We start from the raw sequence: 21,106 nt of genomic DNA, 5'->3' as shown, positions 1-21,106 counted from the left end.
ATCGCCTCATGGGCGGAAAGCAACCCAACCGTCTCTCCCCCCAGTTATCATTGTATTTCTAAAATCAATGTGAAAGCTTTCTCAATTTTGGTAAAACATTACAAATATATGAACAAAGACGAGAAAAATTAGCACAAAAATCTGAAATTTCGGGGGCTCTCAGATATACCACTACCCCCACTATCCCAGATTTAATGCTATAGCTGACAACGGGTACTATCCAGTTACATTTGGTGTTGGGGGGGGGGGGGGTTAGCACCTCTGCAAAAAAGTTGTTTGACTTAAAAAGTTATTTTTAGAGCTTTTTTATTTTGTGACAATGTTTGCGCAAATTCATTGTGCCAATCAAATAGGATTCCAAAAAACTGTCTATCACTTCTCCGGATGTAGCCCTAAAACTCTGAAAGCTTTCTCAAGAAATACCATGAAACAAAATGAGGTCCGGAAAAGTAACAATATTTCACTGAAAAACCTTGGTTGGGATTTTTCCTAGACCATGTGACCAACAAGGACCATGTTCGTATTGGGATGACGGAACATGTTTGCCCAACAAACTCCAACGCAAAAGGCAGATTTGCAATCAATGCGAATTTTCTTATTTCACTTAAACTGTTTGAATATGTCCATAACATGAATGGCTTTATCTGCTTTTGGGACATTTTCGGCAAGCCCTATGATTTCGTCAACCCCGTGCACTTTGATTTTTCCTGAGCAAAGTTTTCGTTTTCAATAGATAAGAAGGCTTGAAAACACGCAGAAGTTCGCGGGAAGCTGCGTTGTTCTTATTATTCATGAAACAGCTGCCCTTGTGTACGTTAAGAGCAGGTATACTCAATATCAGTTGCTCTCTACTAAGCCTTCACTGATGAATGAACGGGAAACACAATCTGGATCCAAGGATGCCAAGAAGAATTTTCATTCATAGAATTCTTTAATGTCAAGCAGAATCGAACATATTGGTAAGTATTCACTAATTTGCTTCTTTCTGAGAACAGAAAATTTATTTTGCTTAGATCGCTCTTCTTACGGTATTGTTTGCTCGAGATACCTGTAAATCAAAAAGTCTTATGCTGTGGAAGCTGTTAATAAATGCTTTTATAGACATCTTGCAATTCGATCCGTGCAATTCGAGACTACAAGATATGCTTTTGATCTCAAAGACCTTATTTTTTCTACGTAATCATGGGAAATAAAACAGAATTAAAACAGTCTATAGTATTTATGGATTGTTTCAAATCTGGCAACTGACTTTGCAATTTCTAAGCTACTTCATAAGTCAAATGGATTCATTTTGAAGAAACATGGCCTGAAATTCACGTCATTTTCAAAGATATTTTATTAACTTTTTGGTATGAATATTGTGTTGCCTTTCCCTACGTTTGATGCGAAACAGTTCCGTCATACATGAATTTCATACTTACTGCAGAAACATACTTTGAAACTTTATAAGCATCTTCCTAGCATTTATTAACTATATAAGCATCTTCCTAACATCCTTACATGATTTTAATTCCTTTAGAAAATGCTCATCGTAGTTACTAGAAGATTTGAAGTAGAGAAAATTGAAAATACTCATCGTAGTAACGTGAACTAGAAGATCTCTTTCCCATTTTTTGATCTAGAGAGTTTTTCATACGCAGGCAAGAATATTTTCACAGAGCTGCAAAGTCAGTGCCCTAAAGATCACTTATTTCTTCTCGAAAATCCTTCAGAAGAAGATATCCACCTCAGAGAATTCTAAGGCATGATCTATTAAGAAACCGAAGCCTTATATTTACGAGTTGAACTAGTCGCTGCCTTGTCGGGGCTTGATTGTGTTCTGCCAATCATTCTTAACCGAATCTTGAAAAAATCTGAATTCGTTGATTTATCTGTACCTAGCTTTAATATATTTGGTTATAGTGTAATGACGTGTTAGATAATGTTGAAGTTCAGTGGCATGGCCAAGTTGGGGGAGAGTGAGAGGGCGACCCCATCCCCGTTAGTGACAAGCCATGACAGACAAAATAATTTTGCCGAATTCTCCCAGATAAATGTAGAGAAAGGTGGTAAGACCTTCTTCTCAAATACTGTTATAGTCTGTTGCTATATATATCTCTTCACATATTGGAGGCCGTGTTTCATAACTGGATGAGTGTATTGACAGGATAATGTATTGACTGGTGTAGTGAAGTCTGAGCAAGGGCCAATGCACTGGGGATGTGAGGTGTAATGCCCTCCCAAATAACAAACTGTCAAGTCCGCAGGGCATTTCAGAACATTAGCCTTACATTAGACAAAACCCTTTGTTAATCTCCTTGTTTCAATGCTTTCTCGAAATGAAGACTGCAGGAGCTGCTAAGCACTGCAACTACCGCTAAGAAGGAATTATGACTGTTGCAAAAGCAAAACCCTTACAATCTGCCTCCTCCTCTCCCTCCAAAAAGCCTATATTTACACCCCTGTGTCTGTAATGTACCGAAATATGCAGTGTCGGGTAGTGCATTGCTAAGTTGTGCATGGCAATGTCGTGTCGTGTCGTGTCGTGTCGTGTCGTGTCGTGCCGTGCCGTGTCGTGCCGTGTCGTGCCGTGTCGTGCCGTGTCGTGCCGTGTCGTGCCGTGTCATATTCTGTAGTGTTAAGTATTGTCAGATGTATCGCATTCTCGCGTGTCATTTTAACTTCTACCCGTGCATAAGTAAGTAAGTAACTTGTATAAGTAAGGTTCATTTTCAACCTATTTTGTGTCATTACACCCTATCAACCTATTTTAATTTTTTTTAATTGATTAGATGTAGTGCTGTAGACAACTTTCAGATGTGTGGCTTTAAGCAGATGTGTGGCTCTGAGCATCGAGTATTGATAACTGTGGCTGAAAAATCTACGTCAAGTGATATTTCCAATGAATAATTCAGCAAACTTGAATTATAAATATGCACTTTGTGTCTGTTATGGAGAAACTGCAGGCAGCTTGCAGTCATACGTGTGTTTTTAAGCAGAATGTTGGTGTGGGTGACATCTTTTCTTTTTATAAATAGCAAAGAGACAGATGGTCTTAACTTGAATGGATAGTACTGAACAATTCTACATAAACCACGCTGTCAACTCTCAGTTTATGCTGTGATATGCAAATACGTCTTTTTTGTTGCGAGTTACTTTCCTGTACCAACTGAGACAGAAAACGCTATCGAACAGCTATTGAAACAAAGTAAAAAAGTGCTCTACCATTCGTAGCTTTCCATCCACATCGTGGTACTTTGTCACCAAAAACTTAACGTGAATCGTGGGTTTCAAACTCAAGGCTTAACTTGATATTTTAGTAGTAGTTTGCTTTTTAAGCATCAAATTATGAATCTTTGATACTGTATCATTTAGATTTACTTAAGGGTGCTACTTTTGTCACTCGTTAAATTGTCGTAGCAAGTTTGCTTTACTCAACTCCTATTGATTCTTCTATTGATTGACAATTTTTGTTTAAACTAATATTAGGCTAAATCTTTAAATAAGCTGTATTATCTTTATATTGCTCTGTGTTTCGATGCAAATTTTGTGTCCCAACGAACTATCTTCCGAACTGTTAGGCCAGAGTCTCATCTCGCAAAAGTGTAGCATTACAGGTTTTTGTCGAGCTAAACTATCCGATTTTTCAAGCTAAACTCTCTACCTTTTGATATTTCTTGGTCTTACGCTCTAAGTTGAAACCAAAACTAAATCTTGCTGACTGTTTACGCCAGATTCTTTTACTTTCTCTATCGAGCGGTCTTTTTCTTCTAGCTTTCGTCGAACTAAATCTGTCCGACTTATTAGGCCGGGATCTTTAAAACTTTTTGGCCTAATGCTGCAAGCTGGTGTTATCGCTCTATCTGACTTGCATTATCGTATGCTATACATTACCTGTACATTACATTTTTTATTGAAAGTCAATCTGCACAACTTGCTAGGCTTGTTTCCTGTCTGTCACAGCTACAATCCCGGACAAAAATAGTGGGGACTCTTTAAGGAAAATTGATATATTCTTTGAAAAATAACTTTCCCCTCTTCAATTCAATGTTGAATGCATGATTTTGAAAGAGAAATGATAGAACTATCCAACACAAATCCAACATTGATTCGGGGGAAAGGGGGGGGATTTGAATTTACAGGGGCAACGTAAAGCAGAAAATTGCAAAAATTGTATTTTGTCTCAACATCTTTGTCGTTGATTCTATGCCTTACATTTGAGTTGATCTCAACGCTGAATCACGCTTTTCTTTCAACCTATCTTGCAATCTTTTATAAAAATTTTCGCAAGTAAAGATACGTCCAATAATAAAACCTTATATAATTAGAGTGATATCATTTTTATTCATCAAACTTAAATTGTTTTGAGGGAGTGTCATCGAAAATCCAATCAGTTTCACTCAATTAGTCTGACTCGTTTTGACAAATGCGAATAATTGAAGCTTTGCTCTTATCATACAGTGACAACCAACATACTGGTTTTCAAACGTCAACATCTCTTCGTTGCCGTGGTTGCCATTAAATGTTGACTCTAGCATAAAAAACGTTTTAAATATAACTATGAAATTTTGTTAAGCAGGCGAGTTAATATTGAATCAAAAAAATTTTGATCTAACGAAACTTTGCCATCAAATATTATGAAGGTAAACAATTTCATGAATGGTTTACTTCGAATGCTTGATCCGATAAGTGAACCTTAAGAATCGGCACTGCGAACATAAAGTAAATGTTGTTTAACGCCAGCCGTTATTTTACGTGCTGAAATAAAATATTAATGACCTGCTGGTTGTGTTGAAGCTGTTTCTGTCAAAGCCTCGAGTTTGTGAGCAACTGACAACGTCTTTGACCAATTTCATGACGCCTCACCGTGCCAGAGTAACTGCTAGCTGCTTGCACGAAAGGTTATTTAAATGTTAAAATTGCTGTTTTATGTCATGCTAGTATTGTAAAGCAAAGCAAAGCAAAGCAAAGTATAGCAAAGTATAGCATAGCATAGCATAGCATAGCATAGCATAGCATAGCATAGCATAGCATAGCATAGCATAGCATAGCATAGCATAGCATAGCATAGCATAGCATAGCATAGCATAGCATAGCATAGCATAGCATGGCATGGCATGGCATAGCATAGCATAGCATAGCATAGCATAGCATAGCATAGCATAGCATAGCATAGCATAGCATAGCATATTTATCTTGAGCGTAAGATCAAAACTACGTTTTACATCTTTAAAAACCTGTTTTGTTTTACATCTGTAAAAACCAGTTTCGTGAATCACTAACTCATCGGGTACTCTTCATTCACTTTGAAGAGTTAGTTATTCACCAAACAGTCAATATATATCGCGCTTTACGTGTACACATATTGAGCACTGTGCGAACTGAATGATCTAACTACAGTCTTCTTATATTCAAATTTGTATATATTTATATATATTTTTACAGAGATTTATTCATGTGTCAGTATTAATCAATGAAGACTTCCGATGGAGAAGGCAATCCTCGTGTAGCCGTGAAAGTATGGCAAATGGGGAACGCTTGCAAAAAAAGTCAGACTGTCCCATGCTTTCGCGTTGAACCAGACACAACAAATTACGGAACAGATGCCGACAAAGACAAAAAAGTGTACTGCTTACCTTGGGAAGAGCGAGAGAAGACAGTCCAAAGAGGTGGAGAACCTCGTTGCTTCTGCTGGTGTTGCTTTTGCACATGTAGCCTGTATGTATCCTCATATAAACGTTACCAATTTATCAAAGCAGCCATTCCCTATTTTCTATTTTGCAGGACAATTAGCTTAGATACAAAATAATGCATTGTGTATTAGCTCTTTGCACGTAGACTCTTCGCTTCAAGATTTTTCTGTTCTTTTAGTTATCTATCTATATACTATTGTAACCTACCATGGCAAGGGAGAAATTCGAAGCATTGTTGATTAGATTTATCGTCATTTCATACTACTTTTCAATTGTATCCCGGGTTTTAGAGTAGCCAAAGCACTTGATCTTCGTGAATGAACGCTTATCGGCCTCTCTCCTGCTTCAACCTTTTAGCAATGCGCCAAAAATCCCACTCCAACGAAAGACATATCCTGGTCACGGCACCATTTTTTAGACTGGCCAAAGAGAGCACATTGTGTCTAGAAATCAAATATATACAAATCATCAAAGCATTTACACGAGAACTTAGATAGATAAGCTTAACTGTGGTAACAAATGTAGAAGCAATTAATCAAACTTATATCTGTTATGTAACAATGATCCTTTATTGCTCCTTTGCTTTGCTGGTATAGTCTTGCATTGTGTTAACTTCTATAACCCTTTCACCAGCCCTTTTATGAAGCTTTCAGGAGTGACAATATTAATGGAAATGAGCAAACCAACTGCAGGGGTTCTTTGAATTGATGCTTGAAGGCTTTGCTAACTGAGTTATTATTGTATCTTTCCAGAAAGTCTTCAGGTAGTGTAAGTTCCGTCAGAGGTACTGGTGGTTCGCTGCTTGATATAGCAAAATACGGAATCAACGATCAAAGGTACAAAATTAGATATTTGCTCTTAGAACATTTATGTATAGTACAGTATGTAAGAGAGTACATTTACGTAACAAAATTAGATGTGCCTAATAAGCATCTGCAAATAAATTACTGCATCTAGGAAACATGATAGCTCAATGAATATGTGCTGCTAGATATTTTGAACGGCGGAAATGAAGAATCCAGACGGATATCATGTTAGCTAGATGTCATATTTTAGGAGAGCGTTCCTTGACCCTAGGCGACATGTGATTCGTAGATGCAATCAAAAAACTCCTTGATTTGTATGACACGAGGTTTATCGGATTATCCGAACCGGATTCTTCACCTTCGCCTTTTTAAACTATTATACATAGACAGGTTTTATGAGAAAATGTTTTTATCCAGTCAACCTTCAAAGTCAATGATAAAAAATTTAGTAAGCGGGAAGTATTTATGAGAGGGGAAAGGGGGAAGGGGAAGGGGAAGGGGGAGGGGGAAGGGGGAAGGGGGAAGGGGGAAGGGGGAAGGGGGAAGGGGGAAGGGGGGTAGGGGTAATTTGTTAGGGTACCTGAGAGTAGTTTGTGTCTCAATGATTAGACTTGTCTTTATCTTTGCTTTATCTTACTTTATCTTTGCATTGCTTCTTCAGAGTAAGTGCTGAGAAAGTGAAACGCTGGATGTTTGATTTCGAATCACTAATAACCGACGAAGGTAACAATCTCTCTACCTTGAGCTTTTCTCTTTGATCGCCATCTATAAGTAATCTGGTAAACTTTTCTATGGAAAGTTATATCGTGCACATTCATATAATCGGCTTCCATTTAGTTGGAAGCCTTTAATGAGGGTACCCAATATGATTTCTTCGGGGAAGTAGGAATCGTCTTTTTTGGAATAGGAAATTGGCAGAATTCGGGGATCAATAACACCTGGATTCGGAAATTGATGGTCGGATATCGGGCTTCGGCCTTAAAACGTAGCTGAAATTTAGGAATTATGGGGCCTTTTTGGTACCCTCTTTAAATTGACATGGTGTGCAACAGTGGGACCATTGTCCTTCTTCCCCTGTTGTAAAATTTGCTATCTCTCGGGTCTGTTGGACAATTCGAGTAAGAAATTTTTACAAAATGCTAGCATCGACAATATTATCTTTTCCGTACTCTAATGATAAAAAATTGTGAAAAGCTTGTTCCCTCCCTTGAATTTCGATCGCCGCACCGCGTTCACATATAATCACAAATGGCACCTGTTGCTTGTTTATTTACTTTTTGCTTCTCGATCTCACTTAAAAAAGAAGAGATTACTAATAAATGGAGAAATGTTTTTATTTCATCATTCTTTATTTTGGATTGTAACAGACTGTATGGAGAGCGAGTTAGAGACTGTTGAAACGGACAAAGGGAGCTTAAATTTGGCAAAACAGACGATGTCTTCCTAAGCATTCAATTTTGACCCTAAATGCCCGAAAACTTTGCTAAACCTTCGCCAAGTGTATTAAATGATGAAAACCATCCCCTCTCCCCAATATTTTATGCACATGTATTAAAACTAGCAATCAAGAGAAATATTTAGAGACTCTACTTAGTTTTTTTTCTGATTATTGCTTTCAGTTGGTAAAGCATTATTTGAGAGCTTCCTCAGACATGAATTCAGTGATGAAAATTTAAAATTCTGGTCGGATGTCGAGCGGATGAAGTCTACTAAAGAAAACACTGCAAGATACATTTTAATCAGAAGAATATATCGAGAATATGTGCAGCCAAGGTCTATAAATGAGGTGAATTTTCTAGTATGATTGTTTATCTAAGACGATTTGATAAGATAGGCTACGCTAGTACACATGATAATGCGAGTCTGTGTGAATAAATCTGTTGTGTTAGGGCGATTATAACCATAATTTGACGATAACAAGTGTTAGTTGGAGTTGTAAGGAGGATTCCATATTCAAGTAGGTTTCCTTGAGGTTGCAGTCAAGGTACAATCCGGAAATGTTAGGAGGGGGGCTGTTCTGTAAGCAACTTCTTAAGGGTTTTCTGTCATGTATAGGAAATAGTTCAAACTTTCAACAACTCAATAAGACGATATTTACAGCATAATAAAGGGTTGCAAGCACATACTTCATCTATCCTAACATGCGCTAACTTGTTAAGGGGGGCTGAGCCCTGACAACCCCCTCCAGAAAATCTGTCTAAATTGTAACAAGGGGGCTGCAGCACTCTGAGCCCCCCCTTCCATAACACCTCTGGTTGCAATGTAACTTCTTTCCCGAGTTGATAAGATTTAACCTGACAAAAGTAACATTGCAATGCTTGTTATAATAAATCATACAATTATATTCATTTTCAGATCAACATAGAGGCCTGGATTCGAAAGTCAATCGAAGACAATATCGATCAACCTGATATCAGTATTTTTGATTCTGCACAGACGCAGGTGTGTATTGTATATTACTCTATAAATATTTGTGATTTAAGACCTGTTGATAAGCTGCCTTTTAAAGATATCCAGCTGCTGTCCAAACTTTTCTATTGAGTTTCAAAGTTTCAGAATCAGTAGTCATTTAAACGAATTGGTGTCTTTGACAAGTTCACAAGATTAAAATAAGTCAGCGTTGATAAAATGTTATCTTGGGCGCTCAAGAAATAAAGATTCCTTACAAGCTTGTGCTTAGTATTGTCCTATCGTTTTTATCATCATTCTGCTCTTTAGTTGCATGTTGGATCACGTGTACATCGTGGGTTGCAGTTGTATTAGACAGTCGCGTTAGATTCTAAGATTTCTTGCTGTAATATTTTGCCTGAATATTAAATGATTTAGAAAAAGAGTATGCTATTTTTCTCTTTGCTGTTAAAGTCACCAATCTGCAGCTAAGTTTTATTTTCATTCCATATTTTCTTTCAGGTTTATCTCCTTATGTACCGCCAGAGCTGGCCTAGGTTCTTGGTTTCAAGTGCCTACAAGAATCTTTTATTAACTTTCCCTGTATGACCCTTTACAGTATCGACAAGTGAAATTCACAAGTTTTCCCTCTGGTAGATGAAGCTGACGTTTGGCAAATCGGCCAAGAATTTCACTAAAAACTTTTGCTACAAGGAGTTCAAGATATAGAAGAGCAAACTAGATGTTTTCAGTAGCAAGATATGTTGCTGATAACGACAGTTGTAGATGTCATTATTTTTGAAAGCAGGTAGATATTCAATATAAATAGGAGAACGTTATTCAAGTGTACGTATAATTTTTGTTGGCATAGTCCATAGCAAGAGGTGATATACGGATAAGGTTTTACATTATTTGAATGGATAGAAACGATCTTAAAATGTGAAATCCTGTTTCCAAAATAAGAATTTTCTTTTTAATGGATATTCCGATATGGCCTATTAAAATACTGTTTCAATAGATCCCCGTCAATGCATCCCTGCGTATTATCCCTGCCTTGCAAGACGTATGGCTATGCTATCAATCATATTGCATTTTAAAGATGATTTCTTCGAGTTGTCAACTTTTTAAAACGTAAATGCACGCTGCTTTGTTAGGTAGATATCCACTTTGTACATTTTTAAGCAACTCGTAAAGGAGCACGTCAATGTTATTTCATTAGGAAAATTCGTTTTTAGAATTGCTATGTCACTTTTTCAGGGATGGCAGAAGCGAGGGGAGGGGGCTTAGGCTGAGCCCATCCAAAATTATTGACAAGGTGTACATAAACCATACAATGAGGAATCTTGCCCACGATTTCTAGCATCCTGAGCCCCCTCCTCAAACTTTTGAGCACTCCCTCAATCTATAATATGCTCCAAGGAAACTGTATTTGATCGGGGCTTGCTCTGCAGTCTGCACCAGATGTGTCACCGATTGGGGACAGTTGATGGTACATCCTTGTCAGATTTGACCATAAAATCCTTTAAGAATTCCTTCTCTTGATTTTAGAAAGTGTTACCTGTTTTTGTGGTATTAAGAATCCTGTTTTACTGCATCAAATGCATAAATAGTAAAAATGCGTTTGGAATACAGTTGAAAGATACTTTTTGATTTATCAACGTTATTTTTCCTTATATGTAATAAATAAATAAATAAAGCTATATCTAAGAGAATACTCTGTATACGTTTGAGTTGTTCGGTTGGATACTCTACCATACAAAAGTATAAATATGTCCTTGAGATCTTTCACAAAAACTTCAACTTGGGCTGTGTTTTGCTTGGCGTTTAAAGTCAGGCTTCTGCTAACACAAGATTTTCATGAACGGGTTGGTTTCAGCTCTTTTGATTTTAGTATCCGAGTTCTTTACGTCCTCAACAGGCCGCTGTTGAGAAGATTTTATTTTTACATCAGATCTTTATCTCTGGGTATAATCCCAACCCGGGTTGAGATTTTCTATTTAATCGAATTCAACAAAAACAAAGGATTTCCATGATCGGTAGCCAACCCGGGTAGAATTTTATTATGTGAAGAGCCTCTCAACCACTCAAAACTACAGAAAACAAGTGGCTTTCTTGTGCATTTTCATCAATTCTCATTCAATACTGATAACTTTTATCTACATCTACATATGCCAAACACTGTCTTCCTTCTAAAAAGACGATTCCGACAGGGGTGACAGCCAGAGTGGATGGAGAGCTAATACTTTGAAAAATTTGGAAAGCATCAAATCAGCCCATTTTTTTGGAGGAAGTGCCCATGCAGGGTAATTTTTTTGTGGGGTAATGGCCTTTTCTGCAGGGTAATTGCCCTTTTGGTCTAATAAGTAGCTAATGGAATAGTCGCTGGTGTCAATGAAGCATTAACAGTGATGCCACACCCAAACAACACCCTTTTATATTCCAGGTTTGGGTTTAAGTTACAAGGCTGGTATTTTTCTTTTTAGACACATGTTCTGCATTTTTTTAGCTTTTCTGTTGCTCAATGTATTTTAAGCCCTCTGACTGTATAACTATTGTTTATAAGTGCAAATATGCTCAATCGATTGGAGTAAACAAGTCCTAGGAAGTTGATTTATAGAACATATACAACATATGGTGGTTTTTATTCTCAAACATAATTAAATTGCCGTTACAATCTCTTTTTATAAGAATAATTTATAAGAACAAGGGCTTCAAAATTGGTCAAAAGTTGAAAAAAATTAAGAGCAAGCTGAGCAAATTAAGGCTCAGCTCTACTTCAAAATGTAACTTCGTGTTACTGGTAGTCTGTATCATTTTAATTTTGGAGCAGACAAATTATAAGCATAACCTACTTTCTTGTTACAGTTACATAAGATAAACAACAAAACAGATCCAGTGGTAGAAAACATTTGCCCTGCAAAAATCAGTTTTGCCCTGCGAAAAGGTCCTACTTTTGTGGTTGGGGGTGAACAACCCCCCCCCCATACCCCCCTAAAATGACGCTCCTGATCAAATTAGAGGCATCTGTGAAATCTTTGATGGCATGTCTTCGTCCCAGGAAAATTTTCTTTAGATCAGTGCCCAGATCTTTTCGTAACATTTTCTTCACAACGAGGCTGGATACATCTGCCTCGATGTGGCCAGAGTCAGCATAATTTCATTCATGGCGGATGGGACCTTGTGTCGCAAGTTGTAGGTTAAAACATTGCAGATAAAGCAAGATATAGACCAATCAGGGAAAGTTTTGATACAGAGAGAGTTTGAGGATTTAAGGATTGAGTTTTCAGAATTATTGGCTAGTTTCAATCAATTTAAGCTGCAAAAATGGTAAGTGTTGTAATCAGTGGTAAGACTTTACCAAAGTCTTGAAACTTTCAATGTTCATTCGTTGAAATTGATTTTTAAAAACCAACTAAAGTTTCTAGTTAAGTTTTGGAGATATTTTTTAAGATTCGTAGCCAAGTTGTAGCAAACTAGGATCTAGCTAGATGCATGCTTCTCGTGCATTTCTCATAGAAACTTAATTAAAAGTCATCAACGCTTTATCATAAGAACTATTTTCGTAAGAAAAGGAAATATATTTAACTAAGGCCTAAACCTGTTTGGTATAGGAGAGAAATATTCTAAGCACTGTTGCTTGAAAATTTATCAATTTAACAATTGAAAATGAAATTGCAATGAATGAATTGAGTGTGAAGTTGCAATTAAATTGAATTGATTAATGAACAGTTTAACTAGATAATCCAGGTCTAAATGATTTTTAAAGAATATGGAAGGGCTGTTTAATGTTTTTATTACAGTCTTTGAACAAACCAATAATTGAGTGGAGGCTGACTGGAAAGTTTGCGAAAGGCCACAGTATATTGCCACACAAATTTTCCATCTCATGCTTTTGCTTATTGGCCGCAAAAAGTCCCAAGTTAATAAAAGTTTACATTATTAACACTAAAAATTTATTAATGTGCCTGATTTAATGATGCAGTCCCAAATTTTCAAAACGAACTTGTGCAAAAGAAAAAGAAACAAAGTTTTCTTGTGTGGGAGTGGTTGCCTAAATTTTGAATGTGATGAACTAGGGCTCTTGAATCCTAAAGCTGAATTCACACTGGACGCATCGCAGCACGGCGCATCATGACACTGACCAAATATGGTTAGCATTTTCGGCAGCTATGTGCACGCAGTGAACAGGCTGTTTTTGATATATTAGCTTCAGATTACACGATGCGTCACACATGATGCTTTATCGAGTGGCACGTTTTCTGTTTTCCAATGCTGTTCACAGCAAACTTGCAAAATTCTCGACAAGTTGTACTGTATTCCTTGCATTGCAAAATCAAGCCAGACATTTAAGTTTGCTACAGAAACAGATGGAACAGTAATCTGAAGCTAATATATCAAAAACAGCACCTTGGCCAAAAAATGAGGTATTCTATGTACTTCAATTAGTCTTGTGTAGTTTCTTTGACATTAACAGCCTGAAAAAGTACATGACGCGATGCTCAATGGCGCTCAGTGACGTGCCACGCCGCGATACTTTATATGGTGTTATGTAACATAAATTATTTGACTATTTTTAGTTTTTCACTTTAGTTGAAGTGCGTCAGTTTTTCTTCTTTTAAGATGTGATGATCTTGTTTACAGATTTGAAAACTTTTTGCCAAAAAAATCATACAAGACAACAAACAATTAAGAACCAACTTTCCATGCAATATCTCACAGGCTTTGAAGTTTAAGATCCTTTTTCTAGCAATGTTAATGGTCTATGTTTACTGTAGATAAAAATAGACTGTAGTTTGCATTTTGGCTAATGTATCTTTTCTTGTGACATTGCTTTGAAAATTGTTTTCAATTATCAATTTGAAGTCATCTTCTTAGGCTCTGTGAATTTGCTTATTTGAAGATTTCAAGCAGTTTCTAATATTTGTTGCAAGCCTCATTTCTAGCAAGTTCTGTTCAGGTTATTTGTTGTTGTTGTCAATTCCACTACATTGAATAGTCAAACATTATGCAGCTTACAACAACTTAAATAAATACAAATGATGAATTAAAAGATCAAGCATACTTGTTGAACATAAAGAAGTTGAAAAATATAGCTTAATCATGACTATATTATTTTTATTAAGAGAAGTTTTTAAGAATGAGCTGCTTGCCATTTGGTATCTGATTTATTAATGTTTAGAGATACCTATTGTTTGCATCAGGTTAATTGTTTGTTCCTATGATTAGATGCTAACTTTTCGAATAACTTGCTCAGTTATCCAGATTTTTTTTCATGGCTTTTAGTGTTAAAAATACTTCAAGCCAGAAGGAAAACCATCTATAAACCTTTTAACTTCAACACAAGTAATGTATATTCCTTCATATTTACGATTAACATGGATATTAAAAAGTTTCAACAACCATGTGCAGGTTAGGCCATACATCATTCTAAGAACGAAAACAACAACAACAACATTAAGAGAGCTGATACTGCTCAATAAATTGTTCAGTTTTTCTTATTGAATTCTAACATTTAGTGCTCAAATAATATTTCACATTTCAAATATGCTTTTAGAGTATTATGAGTTATAATGGTGGTGCTATAATAGCAATGAAGGGGAAAGAATGTGTTGCCATTGCATCAGACATGAGATATGGAATTCAAGCACAGACTGTTGCATTTGACTTCCAGAAGCTTTTTCAAATGAACGATAAACTTTTTCTTGGATTGGCTGGGCTTGCCACCGATGTTCAAACTGTGTAAGTCTTCTGACGTAAATAAATTTTATGCTATTGTGTTTCATTTCCAATTCCAAAAATTTTGCTCTTTTTCATTCACCAAAACACCCCTCCCAGAGATTTGCAATAGACCTTGGGTATCTTAATGAAAATTTATGAGAATTGTAAAAGAGATTCTTAATTTGAAAGGAATTACAGACAGTACTCTTCTTTAATAATTTTTCCTCTAGGGTGATTGATTACCCTTAGCCAACAAGGGCCTATAGGGTTTGGAGGAAGCAATTTGCAAAAAATAACTGATGCAAAGTAACAAGACCTGAGTAAAGAGCTCCCTCAACTCACTAGCTTCAATGAAACTTGTGAAATATCACCAACTGCTATTGTCAGTTTCTAGTATCATGCTATCATGATTCAGGAAATGTGGTAGAATGATCTTAAAACTCCTTCTTTGCTGAAATCACCAGAAACAACCAGATATTCTCCCAAAATGTCTTGCCTCTAGTGATATTAATTTGTTTATCTATTATATACCCCTGTGTGAAAAAGTGTTCCTGCAGGTTCGAATTCTATTCAAGAAGCTTAAGTAACAGGGTGAATCATCTTATTCATTGTTCACTGTTTACAGATCAAATGCTGTCAAATTGAGACTCAATATATATCAACTAGAAGAAAATAGGCAGATAAAGCCTCACTCATTCATGAGTATGGTATCCAATTTGTTATACAGTAGAAGGTAAGAACTTTGTCAAAATTATCTTTTGTTGTGTTGCAATTGTTACTTTATAATGGTTTTTAAAATTGCATGTTTCTATCACCAGGTTATACAGCTGTACTTTGAACTATGTTACTTAGGGAGTAATTATTTAAGTTTTATTTAGTAAGAAAACTTTTACAGAAGTATTGAGAGATAATTTGAGAAACACACATTCTTTGGAGATAATTTTTTCCATTAGTTCTTGAGGTGCTCATTTGGCCATTATTAATTTCATGGTTGTCCAGAAATGTATCTGCCAAGGCCTATTATGGATCTTGTTTATTGTTCTTATTCAACCCCAAGAGTCTTAATGAGTGCCAGAAAAAATATTCTGAGCTCTATATACTTACAAGGTAGTTAGCTTAACGGATAAAAATAAATTGTTCGCAATTTTTGGCTGCCTGGAATTTAAAAGGGGTTGTCAACCCATAGTTCCTTTTCACAATAAAAATGGACAAAAGTTTTTCCATTGCCCATTCTACATTACCCCACAATAAAATTCAGGCAGATGAAAACAGAAAAAAAACACAATTATATAGCATAGTCTCATAACAAAAAGGCAACCATTTTGAATTTTATCCCGATGAATTATTTCATTATTTTATACTAGATCAATGTGAAGACTAATTGTTCTTAAACAAATCATAAATTGACTTAGAGCTAGAAATGGATGCATGTTTTGAATATGGACAGTGTGAATGCAGCCCCAAATTTCAATATGGTTTAGAATTTTGTGAAAATGGAAGGCTTTTTGAAAAGTCAGCAGTTTCCTGATAGTCTCTTCATACATGGAACATGGAGTAGAAACTTAGAACCATCTTGTCCTATATATTAAAAGCATTCACACAGAGCATGTAGCTTTGTGTTTCATCATGCATGTCCAATGTAGAATTTAGGGAAACAATAATGGGAAGCATGACTTAAGATTGTTTGTCTTAACCGTGTCAATCCTAAATTATGTGAAAAACATTAGAAAATTTCTAAAAGTATTTGGGACTTTGAAAGAACATACTGTCCTGTACATGGTTTTATTACAAAATTGCATTTGGGTAACCATAGCCTTGAATTCCTATATTGCAGGTTTGGTCCATATTTCATTGAGCCAGTCATAGCAGGATTGGATCCAAAAACTAATGAACCATTTGTTGCATCATGTGATCTTATTGGATGTCCCATGATTCCTGAAGATTTTGTGGTGACGGGAACTTGCTCAGAGCAGCTTTATGGCATGTGTGAGTCATTATGGGAACCTGATATGGTATGTTTTATTGTCTTTTTTCATCTAAATAATGACGGTATTAAAGTTACACATCATGTCAGAGAATTTACCAGCAGATGAGATGAATTATCATCAGGTTTCCCAGGAAAGTAAGCGAAAAAATTCCTTGTGCTGCTCCTAGTCTGTTTTTCTCCTTTTTTATTTTGCAAGCAGTAATCTTCATATGGAGGCCCAGAGATTAAAAAATGTTTGTTGCCAAAGACAGTAGCTGATTCTAGTAATTAGCTTTGAGGGCCTTGATTTTTTCTGCTTTGAAACATCTTTACAGTCTACATCTTAAGTTTTACAGTTTATAAATAACTAGAAACAAGAAGTGTCAAGAAGAAGATTGAGTGAAACTAAAAAGTGTCATAAAAACAACATTTTTGCACTTTGAATTATTGAAACTTTCCATTCAATTATTATAATGCATTTCAAAAATTATATATTCATTACTTTAAGATCAGTTGGAGTAATACATGCAGGCCTTGCCCGGAAAGGCGCTCGATCGAGCGCGCGCGCCTAGAGCGCACCCAAAAAAAGCCTTGGAGAGCGATTTATAGAGCCCCTCAAAACGTAAAAACAATATTAACACGGAGCAAAATGAATTTTTGGAATTTGTTGAATCAACTTGATCAAGCATAAACAATCTTCCCAACAGACCGCAATATCATGATTTGAGTAAGATTACCCCTTGAGAAAAAATTCAGCAAAATCAACGTTGGGTTTTCGATATCATTTTTAATCTAATAACCCTCTAATAACCATCAAGGACACAGGCCACCAAGCGTATTCTCCGGCAGATTTATTTGTTTTTCGAGCAAGCGTTAATCTTCTATTGAAGTATATATTATTTTCTGTTTTTTAACTAACTTAAAATCGCCTGTGCAAATCAGCGATCACGTTTCCGTCCAAATTATCGCATTGCTTTTCATTTTTAATTTGCTTTTGCGAGTAGTAGATGTTCTAGCATTTCTATAGAATGGATAACATGAAAAAAGGAAACAAAGTTAAATGTTCGATTTAAAGCCATGCGTATTGATGAAGCAATATGTGAAGCTAAACATAACAGTAGTGATACTGACACTGATAAAAGCTCATCGCATGATGGCAAGTTACATATCTAGAGAAATCTGAACAATTTTGCGACTTTGTTTTATTATATTTCTATATTTATATTAACATAGTGTTTGTTGCATGTTTTGTTATTTCATATTATGGTGCTTTCTGGTATCACCGTTGAATTTCATATTTAACATTCTTTCGAAGCTTTCGATATGAAGCTCTCGATCTCCTAAAGCTCTCGAAGGATGCTCTCAAGGACATTTACTTAGAGGTGCGAAATAGAGCGCCTAGAGTTTCTAAGGGGCTCTTTTTATGGAGCACCTTCATTTTACTTAGAGCAAGGCCTGTACATGCACATTGCTACAGAATATATGTTTTCTCATTAGGCTTTAATTATATCTTCGTTTTTTTCAGGATACTTTCATGAAACATTAGGATAAAGATCTAAGTTGGTTCACTAATTTTTCTTATTGCAGGAACCAGATGATCTTTTTGAGACAATTTCACAGGCTCTGTTGAATGCAGTAGATCGAGATGCTGTCAGTGGATGGGGAGCCACGGTCCACATTATGTAAGAGTTTTTGCAATCACATTCTGTCTCATTGCTTGGGGACAATTGTGTTCCACTAACAGTGCCATCAGAACAATCTTTATATTGGGGGGCCATCCATTTTTTTCCTTCTAATTCAATTTTCTTAAAATATTTGTATGTTTATAATATCCATCTGTAAGACAATTATTTATTTTTCAGAGAAAAAGATAAAGTAACTACCAAGACATTACGTGGGAGGATGGACTAGGATGAAGGCTCCTTTGACTTTTAAATTAATTAGTTAGATCTCTTATAAGGATCATACTTGTTTATTAAGAACTACATGTTGTCTTGTTTGTTCTTCTACTGCAGATCCAAAAATATCCCTAAAGCTTAAAAATTATCATATTACCATATGCAATTTATTTTTGTATATTTGTACAGACAGGGATGCACTGGTTGTGCTCTTTGGTTTCTATAAAGTTTTCATTGGTCAGTTTTGAATTACTTATCAAAGTAGAAAGCCATTGACCCATTTATATGTTCTTGAAACAAAGATCACAGCAAAGGAAGCAAGAAATATGCTTCCATGTAAAAGGATTGAAACCAGGATGTCAAGCAAACTTATATTTGGTGGGCCACAGACAGAAGCTAAATTTGGGTGGGCCACAGACAAAACCTTACTGCACAGGTGGGCCAGATGAATAACTATGTAAATTATAACAATAATGTATTAACAGTGGCCCCATCTGGCCTGTAGACCATCTGAAGAACATATTTGGAGCAGCTTTTCTGGAAGATAAAATTTGTCATCAAAAAAGGTCAAACAAATTCAGGTCAGCATGCTGAAACAGTTGTTTTTCTTATAGTGGCTAAAATTAAATTTTGTTGATTTTCTTTATTATTGATTGCATAGAAATAGAAAATAATTGTTGACAGCATTTCCAACCTGAATTTCTTTCCCAAAGAGATTGACTTCCCAAATGTAGTGTGGTGGATATACCAAGTTCTAAAGTACAGAGGCTCTAACACTATCACAGAAAAGATGTGAGTAAAAGTGATCAAACCTATGTTTCCATAAAATTCTCATTCCAAACATTTGAACACAGGGAAACAATTAGTTTAGATTGTGACAATGTGATGATGAAGTATCTAACCCAAGGACATTACTTATCAAACTGGGATTTATAAAGTTCAGTGCTAAGTTAATAGGTAGTATTAATTGTACATTGAAACCTGTTTACTTTTAGCCCATGTTCTTTCATTCATAAAATTGTTCCAGGTAGAGAAGGTTTTCCATCATTGTTTTAGACCATGCATATGGTTAAACATTTTATTAGCAAAATGCTCATGAAACTCGGAATTCGTGTAATTCAGCAACATATTTACAATTTATTGAATAAAAGTTAGCCAAAGATATATTAATTAAAGATACAAAGTTGTAGATCAACGGGTATAATATGCTCTATCGAAAAAAATTTGTTGTAAGTTGCCCAGGACACTGAGACAGCCAAAAAGGTTATCAAGTCCAGTGCCTGATATGTTAGTTAATTGGTTTTGGTGCAAGTACTTTTTGAGGTTTTCAACAGGAATTTCAATAGGTTTAGGAAGAAATTGGCCCATTAATACGGAAATGTCTACATAATGTTTTTCCAATCAGACATTTTTTAACTTCTATCAAACAACTTATACTGGGATTTAGTCAAGATGGGATTAACTTCTTACTTTTGGGGGCCAACAGATGAAATTTTAGGTCTTGGATTTTTGACACAAAGTGCTCTCACGTAATTCCTTTATCCCTGGGAATCTAGGTAACTGAACAAGAAAAAGAACTAAAGAAACAATTTATATTAAGCAAAATTTGAACCAAACATTATTCAATTCCTAGCTTCTTGCCGAAAATTAGAATTCTAAAAACCTATATTGTTAAATTTTGATTTCTTGTAGGAGTCAATATTACAGAGTTACTAAGTTTTGGCAAAGCTTTTAAATTTTGGGAATCTCGTTGACTCGACAGTGCTATCCACGCTCAGTTGCAAAACAGATAGTCCTTCGATTGCCACTCTGTAATCATGTAATGTGCCTTTTATTGAATCGAAAGTTCTTTTGAATATCGGCGTACAATACTTCAGTTTTTCACTTGAATTATCATAAGTCTCTAAGGTATTTTCCACTACGGCACAGCGCAAATAGAAGTTATTTTCTCGTAGCCTTTTGTGAAACGGTGATTTGAACTTAGGCCGCCTGTACTCATCACGAAATTTGGTAGATTGTTGTGTCGAAGCAGTATTTTCATGGGTTGCACCAGGCAAATTAGAAGGTTCTGGGAAACTTGCTACAAGAGAAGGGAAGTCCCTTGCACCGACAGCTTTCGTATATTCAGTTGGTTCTTCATCACTTTCCGAAGCTTCGCCAGATATGACAACCCCGCTGCTCCTCTCTGCCAAGGCCTGCGCTGGCTGTTCTATGCTAGCTTTGGTTGGAAACTCGGCAACCATGGTATTCTGTATGAATGATGGATAATCGGTGACCTCTTCATCGCTCTCGGACGCCTCTCCTTCAAGTATTGTCGAGCTTTGCTTATCCATTAGTCAGCCGACTCCTTCCTTACCCTAAACAAAATTAGGCCCTGTTGTCAATGATGACTGCATGACGTCATAAGTCCACAACAACTTCCTTTTTGATCATTTCAAATAATAAAGCGAGGGTATACTCGATAATCTTTAATTATTTCACAATATACCTAGATTGTCGAGGATCCCTAGCCACCAAGATAACTTGCTTAGATTTTGAATTTTTCTTTTACAACAAATTTTTTCAAAGTTCAAAAGTAGGTAAAAATCTTCATACCTTTTTAAGAAACTTAGATTCATTGATTTGTTGAACGCTTCTGTTGTAATTTTGATTTAGTAA

General features: G+C 36.0%; 3 protein-coding genes across 4 annotated transcripts; 2 read left to right on the top strand and 1 right to left on the bottom strand.

Annotated features, from left to right (window-relative positions):
* The first annotated feature begins 298 nt into the window (after window positions 1–298).
* LOC135688746 (regulator of G protein signaling 13) lies at window positions 299–10,589 on the top strand. Of its 2 annotated transcripts, none has more exons than XM_065205719.2 (7): window positions 299–959; window positions 5,425–5,697; window positions 6,425–6,508; window positions 7,140–7,201; window positions 8,098–8,264; window positions 8,834–8,920; window positions 9,389–10,589. In XM_065205719.2, exons 2-7 carry the CDS (start codon window positions 5,453–5,455, stop codon window positions 9,473–9,475), a joined length of 732 nt encoding a protein of 243 aa, XP_065061791.2. In that variant the 5' UTR covers window positions 299–959; window positions 5,425–5,452; the 3' UTR covers window positions 9,476–10,589. The 2 variants fall into 2 exon arrangements, with proteins under 2 accessions (XP_065061791.2, XP_088966217.1); XM_089110091.1 differs by lacking the exon at window positions 299–959 and adding an exon at window positions 971–4,880.
* Window positions 10,590–12,003: 1,414 nt separating this feature from the next.
* LOC135688750 (proteasome subunit beta type-3) lies at window positions 12,004–18,532 on the top strand. The gene is made up of 6 exons (XM_065205724.2): window positions 12,004–12,193; window positions 14,421–14,605; window positions 15,210–15,317; window positions 16,419–16,596; window positions 18,138–18,232; window positions 18,413–18,532. Exons 1-6 carry the CDS (start codon window positions 12,191–12,193, stop codon window positions 18,459–18,461), a joined length of 618 nt encoding a protein of 205 aa, XP_065061796.1. The 5' UTR covers window positions 12,004–12,190; the 3' UTR covers window positions 18,462–18,532.
* Window positions 18,533–20,034: 1,502 nt separating this feature from the next.
* LOC148959566 (uncharacterized) lies at window positions 20,035–20,850 on the bottom strand. Its single transcript, XM_089110092.1, has one exon. It carries the CDS (start codon window positions 20,779–20,781, stop codon window positions 20,161–20,163), a length of 621 nt encoding a protein of 206 aa, XP_088966218.1. The 5' UTR covers window positions 20,782–20,850; the 3' UTR covers window positions 20,035–20,160.
* Between the last annotated feature and the right edge of the window lie 256 nt (window positions 20,851–21,106).

This window comes from Rhopilema esculentum, chromosome 9 (genome assembly GCF_057945365.1).
Source record: "Rhopilema esculentum isolate cy_ngs chromosome 9, ASM5794536v1, whole genome shotgun sequence".
Classification (NCBI taxonomy): domain Eukaryota; kingdom Metazoa; phylum Cnidaria; class Scyphozoa; order Rhizostomeae; family Rhizostomatidae; genus Rhopilema; species Rhopilema esculentum.
Note: the sequence above shows the minus strand (reverse complement) of the source record. Positions and strands in the feature narration are given on the sequence as shown.

Bases quoted from the DNA above. Each gene is read 5' to 3' on its own strand.
- LOC135688746 (XM_065205719.2), top strand. From the start codon at position 5,453: ATGAAGACTTCCGATGGAGAAGGCAATCCTCGTGTAGCCGTGAAAGTA. The intron at 6,509-7,139 runs GTACAAAATTAG...TTGCTTCTTCAG, and splicing joins TACGGAATCAACGATCAAAG to AGTAAGTGCTGAGAAAGTGA. The intron at 7,202-8,097 runs GTAACAATCTCT...TATTGCTTTCAG, and splicing joins ATCACTAATAACCGACGAAG to TTGGTAAAGCATTATTTGAG.
- LOC135688750 (XM_065205724.2), top strand. The intron at 16,597-18,137 runs GTATGTTTTATT...TTCTTATTGCAG, and splicing joins CATTATGGGAACCTGATATG to GAACCAGATGATCTTTTTGA. The intron at 18,233-18,412 runs GTAAGAGTTTTT...TTTATTTTTCAG, and splicing joins GGAGCCACGGTCCACATTAT to AGAAAAAGATAAAGTAACTA.
- LOC148959566 (XM_089110092.1), bottom strand. From the start codon at position 20,781: ATGGATAAGCAAAGCTCGACAATACTTGAAGGAGAGGCGTCCGAGAGC.